This window comes from Rhinopithecus roxellana, chromosome 11 (genome assembly GCF_007565055.1).
Source record: "Rhinopithecus roxellana isolate Shanxi Qingling chromosome 11, ASM756505v1, whole genome shotgun sequence".
Classification (NCBI taxonomy): Eukaryota; Metazoa; Chordata; class Mammalia; order Primates; family Cercopithecidae; genus Rhinopithecus; species Rhinopithecus roxellana.
Genome location: NC_044559.1, coordinates 80,645,861 through 80,672,636, shown reverse-complemented (window position 1 = coordinate 80,672,636; position 26,776 = coordinate 80,645,861). Strand labels below are relative to the sequence as shown.

General features: G+C 37.4%; 1 protein-coding gene and 1 pseudogene across 9 annotated transcripts in view; one reads left to right on the top strand and one right to left on the bottom strand.

The window, feature by feature from the left end:
• EXOC6 (exocyst complex component 6) overlaps nt 1-26,776 on the top strand; it is a 224,817-nt gene that overhangs the window by 148,468 nt on the left and 49,573 nt on the right. For 7 of the 8 annotated variants that reach the window (XM_010381327.2, XM_010381328.2, XM_030940528.1 and 4 more), the window contains 2 exons: nt 4,301-4,442; nt 22,651-22,724. In XM_010381327.2, the coding sequence (XP_010379629.1) occupies nt 4,301-4,442; nt 22,651-22,724 (216 nt within the window). Of the gene's footprint in view, nt 1-4,300; nt 4,443-22,650; nt 22,725-23,615; nt 24,033-26,776 lie in introns of those variants that run through there. The other variant, XM_030940531.1, reaches the window with a different exon arrangement.
• LOC104676505 lies at nt 20,898-21,470 on the bottom strand (annotated as a pseudogene). Its single transcript, XR_749924.2, has one exon. The product of XR_749924.2 is annotated as a protein UXT pseudogene (transcript).

The window sequence follows — 26,776 nt, the reverse complement described above, 5'->3', positions numbered from 1 at the left end:
CTATTGGGTAAAGACTGGCTATGTTCCACAAACTAAATTCAAAAAATGTCAATCAAGGCCTCACATAGGTTACTTAGAGAATGAGTTTTCTTACTGATTTCACCAAATGTCACCTCATGCTGTCTTTGATTGGCACAGCCTGGCAGGGAGGATGGATGAATCTGTCACCGGCTGGTTAATTGTGTTACTGGTCTCAGTCTGACATCAGGTCTTTGACTCTTAAGTGGCTCAATACAAAACAAATTAGCAGATTGTAGTCATATTTCTCATTCTATATGCTTTGACTTTGTTGAATGCAGTCCATAAATCATATTGACTGACACACAAGTAAATGATGAAAGCTGTTTTTGAGACATGAATCTAGAAAGCAGCACTGTGAAGGTGCCATGGAAGGATGCATATGGTTGACCCTTTGGGAATTTCCTAGGAGCCAAATGTCTCTTTACCACAATTGTTCTTAAAAGAAAAGCTTTTCGGTAATGCAAAAAGGATCTAATATGTCAGCAGATTCTCTTTTACAAGTTCCTTTGAAATATAAGAAGTTTGTCTAAGGGTTTTCTCTCTTTGCGGGTTGTTTTCAGCCAAATGTTAGAGCAGGGTAAAAAAGTAGTTACCTTTAAAAGCTTAGCAGGTGTTTTTACTTATTTATTGAACTTTGTAAAGAGAGGGAAAATGTTGGTAATAGTTGCAATTAATTTTTCAGATGAGGGCAGGAGAAATTTTGAGGTGCTTGAAATTTATTAAATGTGCCATGTTTTCTGAGTCACTTCACTTAATTATTTTGGCTTTTTTTTATTATAATATTAAAAACTAGAGCATCTCTAATGGAAAGGGCTAGTTTTTAAAAGATCATTGTAAAAGTACTGAGACTATTTTTATTCTAGAAAATGATATATTATTAAAGGCATCAACAACAACAACAATAATAATAATAGTGTTCAGAAGATTATACCAGAGTGTGCCAACGGCTATAGACATTAAAAATAAATTATCAAATATATTTTTGGGTGTGTAAATTTTTGGAGTGTTAACATTTCTATCTAAAAATATGTAGTAGATGAAGTTTAAGAATAGTTGTATGCATTTTATAGTTACAGAGTAGACATTTGAAAAATATTATATAATCTTATGGAATATAACTTTTTAAAATTTTAAAGAATCTGAACCTTTGATATTATGAATTTAAATTTTGAGCTATTTATTTCATCTGAAGATTTATAAAATATAAATATTTTAATCTTCTATCTTTGAGAACAATAAGCCTGTATTTAATATGTCTCATCAAAAGAAATTCAATGTTAGGATTTTAGTATTACACATGATATTTAAATAAAGATTTTATTAAATATTTATTTAAATTCGTGTGTGTGTATGTATGTGTGTGTGTGTGTGTTTATTACTTATTTCCACCAGGTTTGTTGAATAGCCTGTGTCTACTCTTACCATCATTTTCAGCTCCAGTACTATTGCTATGTAGTCATTTGTAGCATCTGAACCCATGTTAAATTTTAAAGGTTTACATAAAACAATACCACTTATATTGTACAGTATGTTTGCTTATGAAATGAATTTAATAGTAATTTTCTGGCAATTTATTAATCAACTTTTGCAGTTAGTACATGATAGTGGCAGCATGCATAGGACATGGAGCTTATTTGATGGAGAAGCACATTAAACTAAAATGCACTAACTGTTCCATTGGGTCAAAATGACATTTCCATTAAGTATTCTGAAGCCTATTACATTGTAATTAAATGACATGCCATTGATTTCTCCTTTCTCTGCTTCCCCACTTCTCATTCATATTGATATTATTCTGCTTGGGGAATGGAGCTGCATGTCTCCCAGACTAATTCCTCTTGAGTTTGGGGGATCTTGAATCATGCTGGGTTTTGCATTGTTTGTTACATTCCTTTTTGGCAGTTCATCAGTATCTGTCAAATATATTGTTTGCATCAGCTTTTATCTCTTAAGTTTTTGATTGAGAAATTGACATTCTGTTTCAGATACGTAGTTTTTCACTGTGCATAGTGTCTAAATGCAAAAAAACTCATTCAAAAAGTTGTTTCTTGTCTGACTTTTAATGTGTGATTTAACAAATGTTGTAATAAGCATCTTGAACAAGTATTTATGTTCTTTATTACCTTTCTCACAAGTCAATCCTATGTAAGATGTTTTTGTACTAATATATTGTAACATTTCTATTAGGGAGATTTTGGTCATGATTTTGTAGCTTTCTGGCCTTTGAGATAAGTAGGAAAAATATAATTATCAAATATGACTGGGTAAATATTTGTTAATGCAAATGAGGCAAAACATAGCATGTCTTCCAAAAGTAATTATTTCTGATGATATTCATAGGTCTTTGAATCCTATCATAGTAGTCAGTCCATCACCAAATAACATAATTGTCAGTTGAAGATAGCCATCCTAGGAGCAGTATTATATGGGAGAATTTTACCTAAAAGAGTTTTTATAATATTTTAAACTTCTAGTTGAAATGCAAAACCTGTTTAAAAAAATAATTTATCGGCCGGGCGCGGTGGCTCAAGCCTGTAATCCCAGCACTTTGGGAGGCCGAGACGGGTGGATCACGAGGTCAGGAGATCGAGACCATCCTGGCTAACACGGTGAAACCCCGTCTCTACTAAAAATACAAAAACTAGCCGGGCGAGGTGGCGGGCGCCTGTAGTCCCAGCTACTCGGGAGGCTGAGGCAGGAGAATGGCGTAAACCCGGGAGGCGGAGCTTGCAGTGAGCTGAGATCTGGCCACTGCACTCCAGTCCGGGCGACAGAGCGAGACTCCGCCTCAAAAAAAAAAAAAAAAAAAAAAAAAAAAAAAAAAAAAAAAAAAAATAATTTATCTTTGGGAGGCCAAGGTGGGCAGGTCACAGGGTCAGGAGATCAAGACCATCCTGGCTAACACAATGAAACCCCGTCTCTACTAAAAATACAAAAAATTAGCCAGGCGTGGTGGCGGGCACCTGTAGTCCCAGCTACTTGGGAGGCTGAGGCAGGAGAGTGGCATGAACCCAGGGGACGGAGCTTGCAGTGAGTCAAGATTGCGCCAGCCTGGGTGACAGAGCGAGACTCTGTCTCAAAAAAAAAAAAAAAAAAAATTTATACTAAAAGTGGTGTAGTTTTGTGAGTCAGCTGTATAATGCAGAGGCTAAACATTTAAAAAGGCTATTTTTAAGAAAACAATTTAGGCTATCAGTGAAAGTTCATATAGAGTTTTAGGAGATTATTATAGTAGGAAATACATTTTAATGATGTGTATTATACTGAAAGAAAGCCACAAATATTCAACCACATATTTCCAACATACCAGATGATTTAAAAACTTAATTTCTAAAGCTAAATGCACATCTGTAGAAAATCTTGAAGTCATATTGGTAGACAAACCTTTTTTTTCTGCCAGTGATTGAAGCTATGCTATAGACTAATGTTCTGATTAGAAGTAAGCTCTTATGATTCAAAGGGTATTTTGAATTTTAGCTGTAATTTAAATAGCAATAATAGTAAGTTATACTGTTAACTTCCTTTATTCTTACTTGGTTAATTATGTAAAGGAGAGATTAAGGAGCATTATGTGGATAAAATGTTCTGTCAGTATGACTTATTTTGTGTCATAAATGTCATTTTAATATGCATATCTAAAGTGCTTTCAGTATTTCAAGAGATCTGAAATAACAGTTTTTTGTTTGTTTGTTTGTTTGTTTGTTTGTTTTTTTGAGACGGAGTCTCGCTCTGTCGCCTGGCCTGGAGTGCAGTGGCCGGATCTCAGCTCACTGCAAAGCTCCGCCTCCCGGGTTTACGCCATTCTCCTGCCTCAGCCTCCCGAGTAGCTGGGACTACAGGCGCCAGCCACCTCGCCCGGCTAGCTTTTTGTATTTTTTAGTAGAGACGGGGTTTCACCGTGTTAGCCAGGATGGTCTCGAACTCCTGACCTCGTGATTCGCCCGTCTCGGCCTCCCAAAGTGCTGGGATTACAGGCTTGAGCCACCGCGCCCGGCCTGAAATAACAGTTTTTAACTGGTGTTTTAATTTTCCTTTATGCAATTAGAGCTTTAATGATATTTATATCCTGAGAAAGCCAAGTAAACTAAAAATATTCATGTTAATTTCTATAATATAAAGGCATAACCACTCAGAATACAGAAACAGGAAGGAAAGTAATCACCATTGTACCAAGCATAACCAACAAAAAGAATGCCAAGTATATGATTTTTCTGATCCTTTATGATGTATTTCTATGTTTATTTATTTGTTTGATTTTTGGTTTGATTGTTTTAAACAGGGGAAAGTTGCTCAGACAGCTTGCATGTCAGCCTGCCAGCATCTGTCAACATCCTTAATGCAGATGTTACTGGACAGTGAGTTAAAACAAATAAGCATGGGAGCTGTTCAGCAGTTTAACTTAGATGTCATACAGTGTGAATGTAAGTACTATATTGGTTTATTCTTATGTATTACTGGGAATCTATACTTAAATTATATGAAAAAAATGTATTCAGCAGGATAGTTCAGAAAGGAGGGAAAAGGCCTGGTTCAGCTAAACTTTCAGCAGCCTTAGGAGTAGGGCTAACTTCCTGAAACAGGAAGATAAAAATATCTCAGCTTCACATTTAGGGCCTCTAGAGAGAGGCACTGAAGTGGCATTCCAGATCGGGATATTTAAAAACATGACTCATTTTCCTCATTATTCCTTGTCTGGTCATTCTTGCCTTTTTCTAGGACTCTCCTAATGTTTGTCATAAATAAATGAAATGATTCTGTCATTCTTACTTGCCCTGTAAGTAACTTTTTAGATACTTGCTAGAAGAATGACCCCAGGACCTTGCATTGCAAATGAAATATGCTATTTGGTTATTAGCCTTGTTATATGTGCTTTTGGATATGGGTTTTATCAACCCTCAAATTATAATTCTTTAAGTACAAGATATGAGTATATGTGAGAAATTTTCAAGCAGTGCTTTCAAATAAGTGGTACAGTGATTAAACAATGAAAATCCCTGGTTGACAGTTCTATCAGGCACCACAGTTGATAAATTGAAAATCAGTGGGGCACAAGAAGGATTGTAAAATATTTGTCTGAGGAAAAATTTTCAATAATGTATTCTTTGTGAAAGACATTAAAAAATTAAATGTCAGCAGTTTGCAACTGAAGCAGAAATGACTCATTTTTTTCAACAGATATCAAATATTTGTGTGCCCATTCTGTATAAGGCATTGTGCTAGGAAAAACATCATTAATATTATAGAAAATTATTAGGTTCTTTGGACAAGATCAATTGTCTGTTGTACACCACACACACACACATACACACTATCCAAAGTTTCTAAAAACCTACCCATTTATTTTTTTTTAAAAAAAAGAAACATTTATTTAGAAAGCAAAAGAAAATTTTTTTTTCCTAAGGAAGAGAAATATTAATTTTCTTTTCCTAGAAAGCATTTTTAATTTTCTCTAATTAGAAAACTTTTATAAAATATTTCTTTCTCAAAGTAAAGCTATCGTTTGACAAATATTTATTTATTTATTTATTTATTTATTTATTTATTTATTTATTTATTTTGAGGCGGAGTCTCGCTCTGTCACCCGGGCTGGAGTGCAGTGGGTGGATCTCAGCTCACTGCAAGCTCCACCTCCCGGGTTTTCGCCATTCTCCTGCCTCAGCCTCCAGCGTAGCTGGGACTACAGGCGCCCGCCACCTCGCCTGGCTAGTTATTTATTTATTTATTTATTTATTTATTTATGTTTTAGTTTTTTGAGACAAAGTCTTACTCTGTTACCCAGGCTGAAGTGCAGTGGCACAGTCTCAGCTTACTGCAATCTCTGCCTTCTGGGTTCAAGCGATTCTTGTGCCTCAGCCTCCCAAGTAGCTGGGACTACAGGTGCATGCCAACACACCCAGCTAATTTTTATATTTTTAGTAGAGATGGGCTTTTACCACGTTGGCCAGGCTAGTCTCAAACTCCTGGCCTCAAGTGATCCGCCCACCTTAGCCTCCCAAAGTGCTGGGATTACAGGTATGAGCTACCACCCCGGCCTATTTTTTATTTACAACAATATCCCAAAGAAACACTTTTTTTTTTTTTTTTTTTTAATTACAGATGAGGTATTGCTGTGTTGCCCAGACTGGTCTCAAACTCCTGGGCTCAAGTCATCCTTCTGACTTGGCATCCCAAAATGCTGGAATTACAGGCATGAGCTACTGGGCCTGACCATTTTTATAAGTTTTTAAGCTGAAAGTAATTTTTATTCCCATTCCATAAATACTTTGAAAATGGTTTCTTAAGTTTCTTTAAAAGTTGTCTTATGAGATCATTCCAGTATGACATTGTCTGTATAAATATCTTATATAAGCATTGCTCAAGACATTTTTGTGTTACAGTAGTCCCTCTTATCCACAGTTTTGCTTTCTGCAGTTTTTGTTACCTCCTGTATAGTACATGAAGACATTTTGTGTGTGAAAGAGAAAGACACCACATTCACATAACTTTCATTACAGTATATTATCGTATGTCCTCTATTTTATTATTTTTGTTGTTAATCTCTCATTCTTCCTAATTTTTTTTTTTTTTTTTTTTTTTTTTTTTTTGAGACAGAGTCTCGCTGTGTCTCCCAGGCTGGGGTGCAGTGGCACAATCTCGGCTCACTGCAACTCTTGTCTCCTGGGTTCCAGCAGTTCTCCCGCCTCAGCCTCCTGAGTAGCTGAGACTATAGGCGCCCACCACCAGGCTAATTTTTTGTATTTTTAGTAGAGACAGGGTTTCAACATGTTGGCCAGGCTGGTCTCAAACTCCTGACCTCAGATGATCCACCTGCCTTGGCCTCCCAAAGTGCTGGGATTACAGGCATGAGCCACTGTGCCCGGCCCTGTGCCTAATTTTTAAATTAAGCTTTATCATAGGTATATATGTATGTATGTGAAAAAAACATAATATAGGGTTCATTACTATCTGCAGTTTCAGGTGTCCATTGGGGGTCTTGGAACATATCCCCCATGGGTAAGATGGGATTACTGTATTACATCTTTTTTTTTTTTTTTTTTTTTTTTTTTTTGAGACGGAGTCTTGCTCTGTCGCCCGGGCTGGAGTGCAGTGGCCGGATCTCAGCTCACTGCAAGCTCCGCCTCCCGGGTTCACGCCATTCTCCTGCCTCAGCCTCCCGAGTAGCTGGGACTAAAGGCGCCCGCCAGGTCGCCCGGCTAGTTTTTTGTATTTTTAGTAGAGACGGGGTTTCACCATGTTAGCCAGGATGGTCTTGATCTCCTGACCTCGTGATTCGCCCGTCTCGGCCTCCCAAAGTGCTGGGATTACAGGCTTGAGCCACCGCGCCCGGCGGGATTACTGTGTTACATCTTTAGTATGGCTTCAAAATAACTAGACAATTGAACTACCTTTGTTGGCATTTGATGTGTCTTTTAAATTAAATTTATTGCTCAAAGATGGAAATTACTGTTTGATTAGACAAGTTCAGTTGTCTAAACCTTCCCACTATTCTCTTACCTCTCTATGAAGGGCTAGCCTATTGATATTTAGAGAAAGGCCCAAACACCCTGGAATCTTTGCCTTGGTATCCTGCCATAGGATAGTTTCCACTTTCAGGTACTCCTTTGGGCAGAGTTACTAGAGGCTCCTTTTAAAACTCTGATGTTTTCTTTAAGAGCTAGTCTCTTGAAAAATACCAAGAAAGGTCCTGAGTATGAGCTATAACTCAAGGAAGCCTGGGGCCATTTGCAAGAGGGGTAAACCCTAGCCTAATGGGGGCTAAGATCCTGGCACTGTAGATACGAAAAGGAAGAGACCAGGACTCCAAAGACAAACCATAGAAGACAACTTGGATTCCTTTAAGATTTTGCCTATGATTGGCTCTACTTCCTAATACTTCTGTATTACCTTAATCATTACTTCTTAATACAGTGACATGCATTTACTACTCATGGGACAAAAAAAAAATTGATTAAAAATGTTTGTGTTTATTTCACTGTCTCTGGTGTTCTCTTTTCCAAAAGACATCTTTTTACTTAAGTAGTATAGCATGGATAAAGAGGTCTTTTTGATGCAAAAGAACCATCCATCCCTCAACTTCTGACTTTCAGTGATTGATACATAAATCATTTTAAAAATGAAACTTAACTTTCTCTAATAAATATGTTAAAAGAATTTTAAAAATAAGTTTTCGTCTTTTTTTTTTTGTTTAAATTTGGAGAAAAGTAGTTCTTTAAAAATGAAAGCTTATTCTCAATTTTAATGTAGTATGTATGCTTTCTGCATATTGGGGCAGGGAAGGGAGAAGAAAGAGAGATAAGAAGAAAAATCTGGCTAGGTAGTAGGAAGGCTAAAGTGCCTGGTAAGTCTGTGAAGAGAAAAGGTCTGGATACCGTGGGAATCAACTGGAATATGAAGAAGAGGAAAGGCGGGTAGTTCAGATGGGGACTAGAAGCTAAAAGATCATTGAGTTTTTTCACACCCCTGTTAATAACATAGACATGCTCACACACTCCTCCATCTTGAAATGCTTTCTGTAATAAACCTGCCAAGTAATTGTCCAGCCATTCCTTGAACATCCAATTTGGGAGATTAAATACTCTTCAGAAAATACATTTCCATACAATACATCACTCTATCGTAATCTCTCACACTGAACTGAAACCACTTTCTCTCTAAATTTCTCTTAACAGACCTAGTTCTACCTTAGGGTTAGAGTCACTACCAGTCTATATTGTGTTTTTGTGCAAATTAGAAAAGGTGTTCTCAGTAAAAAGGAAAAAGCCCTCTAGAGTTGCCCCCTTTGTCTGAATTAGAGAAAGTTTACTTATTCTCATCTGGACTTGGCCCCTACCAAGACACATAGCTTATTAAATAAAACATTAGCTGGATTTAACTCTCCCCTTCCCATTTTTCTCCTTAATTGGGCACCTGTGTATAGCAAGCAGTCTGACAACTATATCTGAAGTTTGGCTTAGGGTCACACAGGAAAAAACAAATCCTTATCCACAAGCCAGTTACATGAAAACTGCTCTTATAGCTCTCTGAATCTTCTGAAGGCCAGACATCAATACTTCCTTATTCTTCTTATGTGATATAGTTTTAGATCCAAAAATCTTCTCTTAACAAAGTGGTTTAACTATCTTCTCTTTCGTATCTGATACCCCAGATTAAATATAGAGATAGGTGTACAGAACAAGTATAATTATGTAGCTTTGCTATCAAATACATTGTTTCATATTCTATAATTGATTAATAAAGCCAAAACTGTTAAACCTTTTTCAGTAGCTAGAATATACTTCCAAATCATTGAAGCTACAGGATTCTATAATCTCTGTGTATTCTCCCCTCTTTTTTGGTGATTGCTAAGCTGTTTTTCTTATCCTATATATATATAGTTGGTTTTTATTTTAGGATTTTAAGGTTATCCCTAATAAATGTTGAGATGTGTTCCATAACTAGCCTATTGAGATCTTTTTATATCAAAAGTTAGTAAATGTGGATTTGTAATCATTCTTTCTACATATTTAACAACGTCATTAGCAAAATATTGAACAAAACCTGTTATTCGTATCCTTAGTTATAGAACATCAATATCCTGAGATACAGTGCATCATCAAAATGTGGTCCCCAAATGAGCCCAATAGCGTCACGTGGGAACTTGTTAGAAATGCAAATTCTTGGGCCCCAATTGCTGAATTGGGAACTCTGGGGATGGGGCCCAGCAGTTAGCTTGAATAGACCCTCCAGTTGATTCTGTTGCATGGTAAAGTTTGAGAACCACTGTATTACATGGACCTCTCCTTTGTATCTATTTAGGTCAATTATTCAGAACCTTATGGGTATCTTAAGATTTCTCAGCCAGTAGCTAATTCCCCGATTGAATCCAACTCACAGTTTGGCATCTTGCTCCATGTTATGAGCAGCTTCTGTCAGAAGCCTTGCTAGCATAAAGTGCTAATAATGGCCATTTAATTTTCCTTACCTACCAATCTGATTACCCTTTCAAAGAAGAAAATGACATTACTCGGATTTGTCATAAATCTGTATTGACTCATAGTGATCATTTTCTCTTGAAGACTCTCAGAAATCTTTACTTAATAGCCTGTGATTGGTTCTCAGGATTAACATAAAATCCTGTTAGTCTGTGATATGCTAGCAAGAGAGCCATAGTCCAAGAAGTCCAGTAGCAGGGATTAGGAACTCAGATTGGAAGTCATGAGCCACCAAAGAAATGCTGGGCAACTCAGAAAAGGTGCTTAAATCATAAAATGTAAGCAATAGGAAGTGAGTTTCACTTACAAGATTGAAATATAAGCACCAACAATGACCATTATTCTGTGCTAGATTTTCCTTTATTTGATTTAATCAGAATGCAAATGTTTGTTTTCCCATTCTTGTTACTCTGTGAAAAACATCATACATGTATTTCCTCAGCCTCAGAATGTCAGTCTGCAGGTAGAAACAAATAGCACATCTAGATGTAGTGGGGGAGGTGGAAGGGTAGAAATAATTCAGTTACTGACAAATTATTCTGTACCATCGTTCAGCCATGTACTTTTTGTTTTTGTTTGTTTTTTTTTTTTTTTCTGATGATGAAGAATAATTAGCATTGACCCATCTGTGTGCTCACTTGTTTTTTGAAACAATGTGTTGATGCTCTTTTTTTTTTTTTCTGGTATTCCTTGTGACGAGTGACACATATACCAGTGAGGTAAATCAGCTTGAGCTAAAATTTCAGTCTGTAATTATGAAACAGAACTTTTCCCCCTGTTAAGTCAACTGCTTTATAGGAAGTTTCATTTGTGCAAATGTTTAGCGAGAACCTATTATATGTTTGTTATATACTGGGAAATCAAAGATAAATCAAACTTCAAAGATTTCATAGTCTGGCTGGGTAGGAGACAGATACATAACTGTAATATAGCATAATTAATTATTTATAGAATATATATTTTGTGTAGAGAGGGGGCAATTAATTCTGTATGCCATGGGATTGAGAAGATTGACTATAACAGAAGTAAAATTTGAGCTGGGTGTTAAGGGATGGATAAGATTTCACCAAAAGCAGGGAAGGGCATTCTGAACAGAGGGAATGAGATAGGCAAAAGCACTGTGATGAGACAGTGTTTAGGGAATCTTCAAACAGTCATATGTTGATGGACTACAAAATAGAGCTTTTTAATTAGGACCATGACACGATTAAATCTGTGTCACAGAATGTTAACTCTTTTGTCATTTGGAAATTTGTACTGGAATGAGGGAGAGACTGAAAGCAGGAAGATCTATTAAAAGACTATTGAACTCTTTCATGTGAAATATAAAAAGAGCTTAACCTTGGCCAGTGGGAATGAAGAGTATGGATTCCAGGCAGTTTGGAGGAGGGAATACATAAAAAGAGTGAATGAGTAAAGGTATGATTTGATATGATTTAACCATCCAGGATAGATAGTTTAATTAAATTCAACATAGAAGATTTGAAATTGCAGGTACCTTACAGAGTGCTATGCTCATAATAAAAGGTCTACAGATGTTTATTTATTGAATAAATGAACAAAGTAACAAATCAGGAACTCTCTGTAACCAACACTGGTCTCTTCTAGAGTTCTACCTTTGTTGTCAGAAAGTTAAGACCCAGCTGATATTGCTGTATTTCAGCTCAAGATCATTTAACTCCTTGATCTAAACAAAACTGATCATTATTTCTTTCATAAAAATTCTTCACATATTTGATGACTGAAGAATGACCTTTTAACTTTATCTTTTCTGAGCTATGCAGTTATTTTTTAAAATGTTTCCTTGTAGGATATTTTCACATGCCTTTTTGTAAATTTTCTTTGGATCTTTTCCTGTTTTTCTACTTTTTTAACCTATACTTGGTGAAAGTGGATACAATGTCTAAGTTCAGGAATATAGAATTATATGAACTTATATTAGAACTTTTCTTTTTTTAAGTGCTTTCAGATCAGTCTTAAGATGATCTGAGTACATGTCAGGAAGTTGAGACCTTGCTTCCAGTCCTGGCTCTGCCTCTAACTTGAGCAAGGTGACTTGGACAAACCCTTCACCCATCAAGAGGCCTAAATTTTTCCCATAACACATGGAATTTGGAATTGATAATTTTTTCAAGATAACGTCCTCATTCTAAGATTCAAAGGCAGTTAAATGTTAAGACATTGAAGAGTGTGGGGCTTTGAAGTCCTGTATTAATTATTTCTTCATATCTATTATGTGCATGGCATTGAGGGAATACAGTGGTAAGCAAAACAGAAAAGGTCTTTACCCTCTTGGAGTTTAAGTCCAGTGGGGAAACAGTCATTAAATAACTTCGTTAGTAAATGTGACTATAAGTTGTTAAACTTTGTAAAAGTATATGGTATGAGAATACTAGGTAGGATTTATGTGTGAATGTAGAGGTTAACTTTTGGTTAATTTGACCATAACCATAATACTAGTATAACTGCGTGTTTGGAGACAGTCAGGAAGATACCCAGGAATACATACTTGGAAATTGCAAAAATAGCTCACTCTGAAAGCTACATTGAACTTTTGATCTTAGTATAAATTTTGTGTAAGTTCAAGATAAATGTCTTCTTATTTGGAGGAGCATTTGCCAAGGTATGAGAATGATATTCTGAATCAGTGTATGTACTTTGTTTTATATTTATTAAATATTTATTATATATTCGATTCTAATATAGGTACCTTATAGATATAACCATGTAGAAGAAAAGATTAATATGTTTTCTAGACAAGTTCTTACAAAGGTATCGCAGAAATTCTTCATATTACTAACAAAATGGAGACTATTTCCAAAGCATCAAGCAATCAGAAAGATTCTGTTTTATATTTTAAGAATCCAGAGTAGGTCTAGAATATACTTTTTATTTCATTCTACCCAAATATCTAAGTTAGGTTATCAGCTCCTAAGGGTTTAACATCTGAAATCTGTAGATATTAGAAAAGGCATTAGAATAGCTCCAGTTTAAAGAGTGCTGGCACCTATTTCAAAGGTGAGTTATTGAGGAGTAGGTAAGTTTCTTAATGTGAAAGCCTTGGTCTTTCTTCATTTTTGGATAAAAACTTAACCTGCTGGGAACGATGGCTCATGTCTGTAATCCCAACACTTTGGGAGGTCAAGACTGGAGAATTGCTTGAGCCCAGGGGTTCGAGACCAGCCTGGACAAAATAGGGAGATTTCATCTCTGCAAAAAAAATAAAAATTAGTCAGATGTGGTGGTGCACACATGTAGTCCCAGCCACTCAGGAGGCTGAAGTGGGAGAATTGCTTGAGCCTGGAAGGTCAAGGCTGCAGTGAGCCATGATCATGCCACTGTACTCCAGCCTGAGTGACAGAGTGAGACTCTGTCTCAAAAACAAAACAAAACAAAACAAGAAAGCTTAACTAAAAAAGAAAAAAAAAATAAAAGAATGCTGTTTATAGAGTTTTAGTGGCTATGACCTCTAATTGTAGCCTTGAAAAAGGCCTGTGCCCAGTAATAAAAGTATTAAGGCCAAATCATTTGGATGGTAAGAGAAGAATATTTCAGTGCCTTTTTTAAAAGTAAGCTGGATGCTGTTACACTGTTTGGATACCTGAGTTTGTTCCTGGTTTGGATACCTGAATTTGATACCTAAGCTATCTGATGAAGGATACTCTGCCCAGGTTTAATTCCAAGAAATGGAGAAAACTAGATATTACTTTATATAAAAATGAGGTGATGAAGGTAGAGTAACAATTGGTCCTTGAGGTTTGCATCCCACTGTTGCTAACCGCTTATAACAGAAAATAATCTAAAAGCCAAGAATCCTAACTCTCCTGATTCCCAGGCATAAGTTATTCACTACCAGAAAAACCACTAGATGGTGCTCTTAGTCATTCCTTCTAATGACACACCCGGTCCACACGGGGTACTTTGCCTAATAACAAAGTTTGTTAAACAAAACTTGAGTTCTTACTAGCTACTTTAATCTTAAGATGTAGATAGAAATGGAATTACAAGAAGTATCTTCAAATAGAATGAATATTGGCCTTCATATTCAGCCATTTATTTAGTTACAGAATTATTCCATTTTATATGCACCTGTGTGGTCATTTGCAAGCAAGGTCTTAAAACTGTAGCCTAACCTCCTTACCCTTTCTTTCAATCTTTTGTGAAGCTTCTGGTGTATTCACTCTTATGATCCATGGGCCCTTTTTCTCCCCCATCCCCTTTACCCCCTGACAATTCTACCTACCTTGTATGGATGTTTTTTATATCTACATTGTAAACAGTCTATATTCTCTGCCTTATGATAAAGATAACTGCCTGCCTAGAACAAGATTTTTCAAGGACTTCTGAGTTTAATTCCCTCTGAGTTTAATTTCAGAGTAGGTTTTATATTTTCTAGTCAGGATAAATATGGCCTGACATCTTGGCAATTTTCCTTCCCCCCTCGTACCAAACCCTTTACATTTTGCATAGATCCTGAGAGGAAGGGCCTGTTTTCCTACTTAAAAAAAATTTTTTTGTTATGTATACAGATAATTCATGTTTTGCCTACAGATATTCTTTGTTCTCTTAAAACTTCATAGATTACCAGCTGGGCGGAATGGCTCACACCTGTAATCCCAGCACTTTGGGAGGCCGAGGTGGGTGGGTCACCTGAGGTCAGGAGTTCGAGACCAGCCTGGCCAACATGACAAAACCCCATCTCTATTAAAAATACAAAAAAATTAGCCGGTTGTGGTGGCACATGCCTGTAATCCCAGCTACTCAGGAGGCTGAGGCAGGAGAATTGCTTGAACCCAGGAGACGGAGGTTGCAGTGAGCCGAGATCATACCACTGCACTCCAGGCTGGGCAACAGAGCGAGACTCCATCTCAAAAACAAACAAACAAACAAACAAACAAAAAAAACCAGGAAAAACAACTTCATAGATTGCCAATTTGGAAGATACTTTTGTTATAATCACAGCTTACCCTGCATACATTATTTTTTGTTTCCACTTTCATCTAAATTGATTCAAACTAGTCTTCTTCCAAGTTAGGCTGATATAGCAGTTTTATTCTATTGTTATAATATACCTTCCCAATAAGATCAGACACCTCCTTCTCTAATCTAAGAATATTTAAAAACTTGGAATCAGGCCGGGTGCGGTGCCTAATGCATGTAATTCAGCATGTTGAGAGGCCAAGGTGGGCAGATCACCTGAGGTCAGGAGTTTGACACTAACCTGGGCAACATGGCGAAACTCCTTCTCTACTAAAAATACAAAATTAGCGGGGCCTGGAGGTGTATGCCTGTAATCAAAGCTACTCAGGAGGCTGAGGCAGGAGAATCTCGCTTGAACCTGGGAGGTGGGGGTTGCAGTGAGTCGAAATTGTGCCATTGCACTCCAGCTTGGTCAACAGAGTGAGACTCTGTCTCAAAAAAAAAAAAAAGAAAAGAAAACTTGAAATCATTTATTATCATTACAGAAAATAAGAGGAAATGAATATCCTGAAATTATTTTGTTTATTAAAAAGGAAATAGCCAAATTGGAGGCATTAAGAGAAAAAAACAAAGATTTGGAATCTCTTAAAAAAGAAAATTTCATAGAGTCTGGAAATGATTTTTACAAATCTTATTGGGTAACCAGGATCAATGTTTTTTTAAAAATACCCTTAAAGGCATGGCTAAATGACAAAAACAAAGACACCATAATAGGAGGGAAGTGGGCGTTATTGTTTTTAAAATTTGAACGATAGTCCAAGGGAGGAGAATTAGGAATCCCCAAAATATGACAAATTATATACAAAATGAGAATCTGGATGAGCCAAAAAGTAATTTGATGATAGTACTTCAAGAGATTTCAAAAATTAGTCATCAATTCTTTAAAAATTTAAAAGATTAAAATTGACCCCATGAATCATTGGGACCATAGACAATATTGGTAGAAATGATTTATATTGCTATTTATTCATTCAACACACATTTATTGACTATTTCCTAGGTGACAGGCATCATGTATGTAACTCCTTCCCAGGAACTTCTTGTTTAGTGGAAGAGCTTATGATTTAGTTTTTGTTGAAGAAGCTATTAGGAGTATTCTCACTCACCCTTAATTACTTTTATATAAATACACTAAGTGTATACAGTTATGTTCTTGATTTGCACTGTTAAATAAACACATATGGCTAGGAAATTTAAATTAAGCTGGATGCAGTGCCTCATACCTGTAATCTCAGCACTTTGAGAGGCCAAGACAAGAGGATTGCTTGAGGCCAGGAGTTTGAGACTGGCCTAGGCAACATAGTACCCCTATCTCTACAAAAAATAAAAAAAATTAACCAGACATGATGGCACCTGTAGTCCCAGCTACTCAGGAGGCTGACACAGGAGGATTGCTTGAGCCCAGGAGGTTGAGGGAGGCTGCAGTGAGCTGTGATGGCACCATGACACTCCAGTCTGGGCAACAGAGTGAGACCCTGTCTCAAAAAAAATTAAATAAAACCAAAAATTAAGTTTAGCATGGACATTACATTTCATTATTGCAGAATGTTCTCTTGGACAGCATCATTCTAAATCTAATCAACAAGCTAGATAATATATCAATATCCAATACTGGGTGGCATTCCCTTAGCATTTATTTATTTATGGTTCTGTTTTTCTTCATTCATTTAAGAAACTTTCATTGAATACTCATTATGAGTCAGGCATTGTGCTAGGTGATAAGAGTATAGAAGTGAAAGTACTGTCCCTGCTCTCAGGGAGTTCATGGTTTAGTGGGAAGACCCAGACAGATAAACAGTTAGAAGGCAGCAAAGTGAGTGCTGAAGTTAAGCTGTGCACAGAAAGTTGCAGTGAGAACACGCAGAAAGAACATGACCCAACCTGCAGGGATAATGGAAGTCTTCCCAAGGAAGATGATGATTGAAGGATAAATAAGAGTTTACCCAGATGGAAAATAAGAAGAGGAAGGATGCTCTAGGCAGAGGGATCAAAGCATCATGGAAAGAGAGTGGCATATGCACGGAAGTACAGGTAGTTTGGTGTGGTATAGAAACTGAGGTGCCCCTAGGGAAATGATAAGATGAGGCTGGCAGATAGACAAAGGCTAGATTGCAAAGGACCTTAGCCTTATTTTATTTTAAGATGATGGGAAACTATTGAAGGATGTTAAACTGTGAAGTGGCACAAGTTACATCTACTTAAATCTTACTGGGATAAGTGGATGGAGAAGTTGCACCAGAAGCAGGGAGGTCAGATAGGGTGTATTTTAGTAATCCAAGCAAGAAATGATGTTAGTTTGTACTCAGGTAGAAACAAATTCAGACTCGAGATATTTTGGGAAGTAGAAACAAAAGGATTGACTGCATTTGATTTTTAAAGAAATAAAGGGAAGAATACAAAGCTATGAATCAATAGCATATCAGTATGAATGTCCTCTGTGCCAGATGACTATCAGGTCACTAAATTGCCTTCTACCCCTAAAAATTTTTGAGAAAAAGCCCTGAGTGTTATAATCTAGTGAATTTCGCTTCCCTATTGGTTAGATTCTTATGAGAGATGTGATAAAAGATGAGAGACTGAATACTTAATCAGATTCTGGATTAATGGAGTAAATGCCAGGAAATCTGAATTAGTTATATAATCCTGGGCAAGTCACTTTCCTTTTAATTTTTCTGCCTTATAAAATGAAGGACTCAGCTAGGTGCAGTGGCTCACGCCTGTAATCACAGCACTTTGGAAGGCCGAGGCAAATCACCTGAAGTCAGAAGTTGGAGACCAGCCTGGCCAACATGGTGAAACCCTGTCTCTACTAAAAATGCAAAAATTAGCCAGGCGTGGTGGCATACATCTGTAATCCCAGCTACTTGGGAGGCTGAGGCACGAGAAACGCTTGAACCTGGGAGAAGGAGGTTGTAGTGAGCCAAGATCGCGCCACTGCACTCCAGCGTGGGTGACAGAGCAAGACTCCATCTCAAAAAATTAAAAAGTCTCGGCAACTTTTAAACTGAGTCCTTAGGGGACTGTTGGATGTGTTTCAAAGAGGTTGTCTCTTTCAGTTGCAAGATTTTATGATTCATCATCTGCATGCCCTATTTACTAACATAAATTATTGTGATGCTCAGAGCAGATGGTGTGTGAGAAAGTGCTTAGTAAACCATAAAGTGCTATATAAATTTATAGTACCATTAATTTTGACATTGAGCTCTTTGGTTTACTGCCAAGCCATTGGGTCTTAAACTATAGTATCTTAAACAAGAACCTAGGGAAAAGAAAAATTATTTTAAGATTATTTTTAATGTAGAAAAATTCTGAGCATTAAATAGATAATAACTGTATGTCTAATTGAAATTGAGCTTATTTTTGTGCCTGATAAAATGAGTCTCCCTGCATCATAGAAAGTCTTTTTTTTTTTTTTTTTTGAGAGGAAGTCTGGCTCTGTCACCCAGGCTGGAGTGCAGTGGCCGGATCTCAGCTCACTGCAAGCTCCGCCTCCCGGGTTTATGCCATTCTCCTGCCTCAGCCTCCCAAATAGCTGGGACTACAGGCGCCAGCCACCTCGCCCGGCTAGCTTTTTGTATTTTTTAGTAGAGACGGGGTTTCACTGTGTTAGCCAGGATGGTCTCGAACTCCTGACCTCGTGATCCGCCCGTCTCGGCCTCCCAAAGTGCTGGGATTACAGGCTTGAGCCACTGCGCCCGGCCCATAAAAAGTCTTTATTTATGAGTGTGTGTGTATCTATCCATGGTGGTGGTAGAAGCTATGGTAACATTTACAGCCTTGGTTGAGAACCACTAGGGATTTATGGTAAACGGTTACAGACAGTAGCCTGAGACTGTGGCAAAAAAAAAAAAAAAAGGCCAATAAAATGCTGGATGGTCTTGAGTTTTTTTTTTTTTTTCTTTTAAAGACAAGATCTCACTTTGTCACCCAGGCTGGAGTGCAGTGGTATGATCATGGCTCACTGCAGCCTCAACCTCCTGGGCTCAAGTGATCCTCCTGCCCCAGCCTCCCCAGTAGGTGGAACTACTACTACAGGTGCATACCACCATGCCTGGCTAATTTTAATTTTTTTTTTTTTTTTTTGTAGAGATGGGGTCTTGCCATGTTTCCCAGGCTGGTCTTAAACTCCTGGCTTTGAGCCATCCTCCAACCTTGGCCTCCCAAAATGCTAGGATTTATAGACATGGACCACCATGCCCAGCCAAAAAAAGTTTTTTTTTTTTTTTTTTTTTTTAGATGGAATCTTGCTCTGTCACCCAGGCTGGAGTGCTGTGGCCAGATCTCAGCTCACTGCAAGCTCCGCCTCCCGGGTTCACGCCATTCTCCTGCCTCAGCCTCCCGGGTAGCTGGGACTACAGGCGCCCGCCACCTTGCCCGGCTAGTTTTTTGTAGTTTTTAGTAGAGACGGGGTTTCACCGTGTTAGCCAGGATGGTCTTGATCTCCTGACCTCGTGATCCGCCCGTCTCGGCCTCCCAAAGTGCTGGGATTACAGGCTTGAGCCACCGCGCCCGGCCCAAAAAAAGTATTTTTTTAAAGTTAGAAAACACCTTTACTTTTAACACCTTTTATGATTATAGTATAAAAGGTTAACATAAACTAATAATGTATTTTACAATGTAATATAAAAGGTATTATAATTTTGTTTATCGTTTTTCAGTTAAGATGTAATGATACTGGAGAAAGGCAACTCAGCTACCTAGGGCATAGTAGCAGGTAATGGCAATACCGCTGTATGAAAGTATACCACTTTTCATTGTATAACAAGACAGTGATATGAATAAATTGTACTAAATACTGAAAAATGTGGCTAGATTTGGTCACTAAATTTTGGTTTTCTAGAAAAAAGGGGTCTGAGAATGGTGAATTTAGTCACTTATCTAATGACCATAACCTAGCAGAGAACCAAGAACAAAGGGAGAAAAGTGGTGCATCTCTGAGTAACCAAAAGGTTACTCATTCTCAAAAGGTACATACGTTCCAAGGTATGTATATAAAACCTATTAACCTTACTAGTAGGAGAGGCCCTTGCTTAGCTTGTATTTGCTCTTACTTTAGACATAATTCTAGTAATTGATTAGCTGGCTTACCCGCTCAAGAAGAGTAAAGATAAAATTAATAAGAGAGATGAGGGAGAGAGTAGGGAGTAAGAATTCATGTTAAAACTACCAGGGAGAAGGCAGAAAAATTAGAAAAGCTAGACATGAGAACTCAAATAGCACAGCTTTTTAATAGAACAAAAAAAAAAGCTCTAACTTCCATAACAACCCCTGGGAATTTTACTTTATAGAACAAAATGTATTCTTAATGATGACCCACAGGATTAATGATACATTTTAGAATTTTGTAAAAACTGCTTAAGATTAAAAAAAAAATTCTGATGCTTAAAGCAAAAATTATACAACAGCAACAGAAACTTATTTTGAACTCAATATTCCCCAGAGATGCCAGATAAATTAAGCTGTGCAAATTTTCGTATATTTATTGTTTTTAATTGTTGATTTTGAGCCTTTCTAAACTATATTTCACACAGAATACACAAAATTTAAGAATTGCTTTTGTTATCCCAAGAACTATATAGGCTGAAATTTAAATAGCTTCCAAAATTCTAGCTCAGATAAATTCACAAATGGAACGTCTATAATGTTCTCTTAAAAAATTAGACTCTCCAGCACTTTGGGAGGCCAAGACAAGGGTATTGCTTTAGGCCAGGAGTTCAAGCCCAGCCTGTGCCACATAGCAATAACCTATCTCTACAAAAAAAAAAAAAAAAAAAAAAAAAAAAAAATTGCATTAGCCGAGTGTGGAGATGCATGCCTGTAGTCCCAGCTACTTGGGAGGCTGATTGCTTGAGCCCAGGAGTTCGAGGTTGCAGTGAGTTGTAATCATGCCACTGCAGCCTGGGTGACAGATGGAGACCCTGTCTCTTTTTTTTTTTTCAAAGGCATTCAGGCTCTTTAATGTCTGAGGATGGGGGGAAGAAGTCAATGGTGAGGCTTCTCTGGGAAATTCTGCAGGCCTTGTAGTTCTCTAAGCCCCTCTGGCAACATGTGGATATGGGCTTTGATATTCATGGAGCCCTTGGTGAGGCTGTTGCTGAGCTCTGTGAGGAGAGAGCTCTTACGATCAATGAACTTGAGAGCTTCTGCCAGTGTCAACTCCAGGAAAAAACCATATCCCAGGGCCACATAGATGCGTGAAGTATCTGGGACCACTGTGTCAACGAAGAAGTTACAGCCCAAATCCACCTGCATATATAACTCCGAGTGCTTAGCTTCCTGGAGTCGCTCAGTGACATTTCTCAGTTGAAGGTATTTGGCCAGCTGCTCATATACCTTGTCTCGACGGTCCAGCACCTTTCGCAAGTCCCGCTGCAGCACGTCACTGATGAAGGTCTCATAGCGCAGTACTTTCTCCCCCGTGGCCTCCACCGCCCGCCGCTTAGGGGGCATCGCCATGATGGGCTCCTCAGGGCCGCCAGCAATAAGCGACCCTGTCTCTTAAAAAAAAAAAAAAAAAAAAAAGAAGAAGAAGAAGAAAAGAAAATTAGAATATTAATGGGGTGGGAAAATGATTACAGGCATTCTTACCAGAGAAGCTTGCATGTAAAATGACAAGGTCTTTTTTACGAGCCAAGTCTTTTAAGTTTTTAAAATAACTAATATTGGAATTGTCTTTAATTTAATTAAATAAGCTATGTTAGTAGTATTAAAAATTTTGAGCCACAAAATATTATTGAAGCAATCTGTGGAAATTTTTAAAATTCTTGTTGAGATATTTTTTAGTTGAGGCATGAATCCTTTATAAAAAAAATTACTGGCTAGGCACGGTGGCTCACACCTGTAATCCTAGCACTTTGGGAGGCCAAGGCAGGTGGATTGCCTGAGCTCAGGAGTTTGAGACCAGCCTGGGCAACATGGTGAAACCCCATCTCTACTGAAATACAAAAAAATTAGCCGGCCATGGCGGCATGCACCTGTAGTGCCAGCTACTCGGGAGGCTGAGATAGGAGAATCACTTGAACCTGGGAGTCAAGAGGTTGCAGTGAGCCGAGATGGTGCCACTGCCAGGACGAGACTCCATCTCAAAAAAATAAATAAAAATAAATAAAAATTATTAAAAGACATGAACAGGCATTCCTGCATCATCCTGATTTTTCTGCTTAGAACATTTTACCTATTGTCTGCATGTAAAGTTGACTTCTTACCTTGGTGTCTGCCTTTTATTGCTATTAGCTAGAGGTGGGATTTTTTAATAGCTCCTATTCTGTATTCTGTAGCAAAGCAAATGTTTCAAAATATGTTGACAGCCATGGAATTGACATAATTTTTAAATGCTTCTACAATCATTCACCTAAGGCTAAAAAGAGTCAGAAAGCTTTACTTGATTGAAGTACATTACTATTAAATTTTAGTAAGAAAACCCTCCTAAATGTATTGTGATTAGGATTACAATGATTACATGGCAGATTCGAAATTTAAAATTATTAAAACACTTGAGGTAATGGATGTGGAGAACTTTCTCAGTAGTGGAAATTGAAGGTTATAAATAATCTTCATTTGAAGTGATTGTGTGTAAATATTATAATGCATTTATAATGAGTAGAAATTAATTTATCAGTTAAACTCTTGTATATTTTGCAATCTCGTTTTTATTCTCGTTTTTTCTTTCTTTTAATAGTGTTTGCCAGCTCTGAACCTGTGCCAGGATTCCAGGGGGATACCCTGCAGCTAGCATTCATTGACCTCAGACAAGTAAGATTTAATAATGTACTTCCTATTTGTTGCCCTCTAACTCTTGCCCTCCCCTCACTTTTTTTTTCTTAATGCTACAGGAATGCCTGTTTGCCTTGACACAACCTATCTTAAGAAAAATGCTTGCTTGATAACTATGTATTTGGCACTTCTTTTTGAACCTGTAATGCATTCAGTACCTCAGCTTCATAGAGCATTCTTATCAGTGAATATTTAATTTATTTAATAGTTATTACCTACTAAGCACATTACTAAATCATAACTTTGTAGCTTGGTTTAATGACACTTGATGTTTAGATTATTTCTTAATAATCTTGTCATATATGAAAATTGATAATATTAACATTAATTTCAGGACCCAAGTTAAATGTAAATTATTACAACCTAGAAAGTAACCCCTTGCATAAAATGTTTTCAGTGGTAAAGAATGCTATTTTTATAAATTTTCTCTTGGTCCCAGAAAGAAGGATAAAATACGTTTTAAAAATGTAATGAGATACTTACACAATTCTATTCTGGCCACAATACTCTAAGTGTAGTAGCAAATATGATCATTTAAAAAATCTATTCATTTTGCTACTCTGACATCTCTATTGTCAGTTTATTTATTTCTTCCCTTTTTCCACTTCTTTGTTTTTTTTATTCTTTTCCTCCTCTTTTCTCTTCCCCCTTTTGTTTTTTTTAATTCCTATTATTAAGTAGCTTAATAAAGCTAGGGAGTCAAGTCACAAGGGAGTTGTAGCAGGAAAGGAGGATCCTAGTTAGAGGGCTCAGGAGTGCTAGAATAGACAGTAGGAGTGACTGTGGCCTTTGCAAGAAGAACCATATGGAGATTGAATTAAAACAAAGCCACTGTGGTATCAGTCTATTAATAGTTCCCATTCCCTTTAGGGGATAGAGATGAGGCTTCATCATTGGTACGAACAGACTCTACCACAGTGATGTTCGGAGCAGGACCACTTTGAGCAGTTAAGGAACTCTGACTTCAGTAAATGTTTGAGAATATAGATAATTCCAACCCAGTGTTTCCTAAATACTTACTGTCTATTATATATTCATTATTTGCAGAGGAAAGATGTATTTGAAATAAATACAAAACTGTATAAGAAATAGTTTTATCCTGATGGAGCTTAAACATACTTTAGAGAAGCAAAACATATACTGGTTAGGAATCCTTATAAGACAATGAATTGCTGACTGGGCTCTCATTGTCTCAGTGACTCACGCCTGTTATCCCAGCCCTTTGGGAGGCCAAGGCAGGTGGATCACAAGGTCAGGAGATCAAGATCATCTTGGCTAACACTTTGAAACCCCATCTCTACTAAAAATACAAAAAATTAGCCAGGCATGGTGGCACGCACCTGTAGTCCCAGCTACTGGGGAGGCTGAGGCAGGAGAATCGCTTGAACACAGCAGGTGGAGTTTGCAGTGAGCTGAGATCATGCCACTGCACTCCAGCCTGGGCGACAGAGCAAGAATCCGTCTCAAAAAAGATAGATGAGTCATGTGGAAATAATTGGTATGTCTTCAAGTCAGGTTTAGAAGGAGACTTAAAAAGCCATTCTTATCTCCAAATTATGTCTGTAAAGTATGGTACATATAAAATATATTCATATTTACTTCTGTTTGCAATCAGTGCTCAGATATTATGTCAAACAAGAAACACTGTTATAGGTCACCTAGATCTCTAGATGATTAACCTTGCTGAGTTGGGAAAGATAGTAGAAAGTGAAGAAGGTGGTCTTTATTAGGTCATTTAACTATTTAAAAAGCTGCCTTCTCTTTATCAAAGAATAAAAAAAAATTTGTGTTTTGAAATCTTTATCACTGGCTAAGTAAATGACTATTATTTTAAGTCACCTTTGATCCTGTATTTGTTTGTTTATTTATTTATGAGATAGAGTCTCACTCTGTTGCCCAGGCTGGAGTGCAGTGACATGGTCTCACCTCACTGCAACTCTGCCTCCAGGGTTCAAGCAATTCTCCTGCTTTAGCCTCCCTAGTAGCTGGGACTACAGATAGTACCACCATGCCTGGCTAATTTTCTTTTTTGTATTTTTAGCAGAGACGGGGTTTTCCCATGTTGGCCAGGCCGGTCTTGAACTCCCAGCCTCAAGTGATCCGCCTACCTTGGCCTCCTAGAGTGCTGGGATTACAGGTATAGCCACAGTGCCCAACCACCTGTGATCCTATTTTAATCAAGTTTTTAAACCTTTGGTATTTAACATACTTCCCCAAATTTCAGATTCCAAAATTGTCTTTTTGAACAAACTTTTGGATATTCCGGAAAGGGCCCCTGGAAGCTCAAGAGAGACACATTAGTCTTATTCAGTATAAGAAAACCATATGAGAAACATTGTCAAATAAGAAATGGTATTTAACTTGTTTTGAATTTTATTTATACAGATATCTTATTCATGTGTTCCAAAATGATTCCTGAAATTCTGATGTCTTGATATGTGTTATCAGTCATAATTATTATGTTAAGTTATTATGTGTTGCAAAAATAACAAAATCCCCTTGTCAATTGGTGTCTTTTACCATGGCTATTCTTTTTTTTTTTTTTTTTTTTGAGACGGAGTCTCGCTCTTGTCACCAAAGCTGGAGTGCAGTGATGGGATCTCAGCTCACTGCAAACTCCTCCTTCTGGGTTCAAGCAATTCTCCTGCCTCAGCCTCCGAAGTAGCTGGGACTACAGGCACGTGCCACCACCCCCAGCTAATTTTTTTGGAATTTTTAGTAGAGGCGGGGTTTCACCAGGTTGGCCAGGCTGGTCTCGAACTCCTGACCTCAGGTGATCACCTGCCTCGGCCTCTTAAAGTGCTGGGATTACAGGTGTGAGCCACTATGGTTGGCCTAATCATGGCTATTCTAAGTCCTTTGTCATCTAAAGAATATTAATTATTTTTCTTTGGTTCTCCTCAAAAAGCAGTTTACAATTGACTAAAGTCCAAAATTTGCTTCTTGGCATACAGAGTTATATAATGGACTCTGGAGACTGAAAATGGGGAGGGTAGGAGAAGGGGTTAGGGATAAAAAACTACATATTGGGGGCCAGACGCGGTGGCTCACACCTGTAATCCCAGCACTTTGGGAGGCTGAGGCAGGTGGATCATGAGGTCAGGAGATCGAAACCATCCTGGCCAACGTTGTGAAACCCCATCTCTTCTAAAATACAAAAAATTAACCAGGCATGGTGGTGGGTGCCTGTAATCCCAACTACTTGGGAGGCTGAGGCAGGAGAATCACTTGAACCCAGGAGGCGGAGGTTGAAGTGAGCCAAGATGATGCCATTGCACTCCAGGCTGGTGACAGAGCAAGACTCTGTCTCAAACGAACACACACTACATATTGGGTACAATGTATACTACTTGGATGATGAATACACTAAAATCTCAGACTTCACCACTATACGATTCATCCATGGAACCAAAAACCACTTATACCTCAAAAGCTATTGAAATAAAATAAAAATAAAAATTTTAAAAAGAAATACATTCTTTCTGCAGACCATCACATAACCATCTGACATAAATCACACTCCCCTATATGTAAAGATTAAATAAGACCTCATAACCAACAGCAATGTACAGACCATGTTTACATCTTAATTTGAACAAACCAGTTATAAAAAAAAGGGAGGGAGCAGGTTTGAGATAATCCGGGAAATATGGATATTAGATACTTGGTATTAAATTATTTGTAAAAGGTATAATAATGAAATGGTGAATATGTTTTTTAAATGCCTTACTAGAGGCATAATAAAATATTATAGGTAAAATGAAAAAGTACGTATATATATAAGTTATACATGTTTTCAAAAAACATTACAATATACAAAAAAAATAGAAAAAATTACTCATAGTCTTACTACCTAAACACATCATTATTGGCATTCTGTTTTATTTCCTGCTGGTCTTTTTCCATTCTTTTTTTCCCCATCCATGCTCCTACCCTCATCAAAATATGATTGCTGGCATACTGTCCTCACATTTCCTTCTTTGTATTTCAGATAGTGCTTGCCTCTTAAATCTTAAAAAGGAACTTTTTGT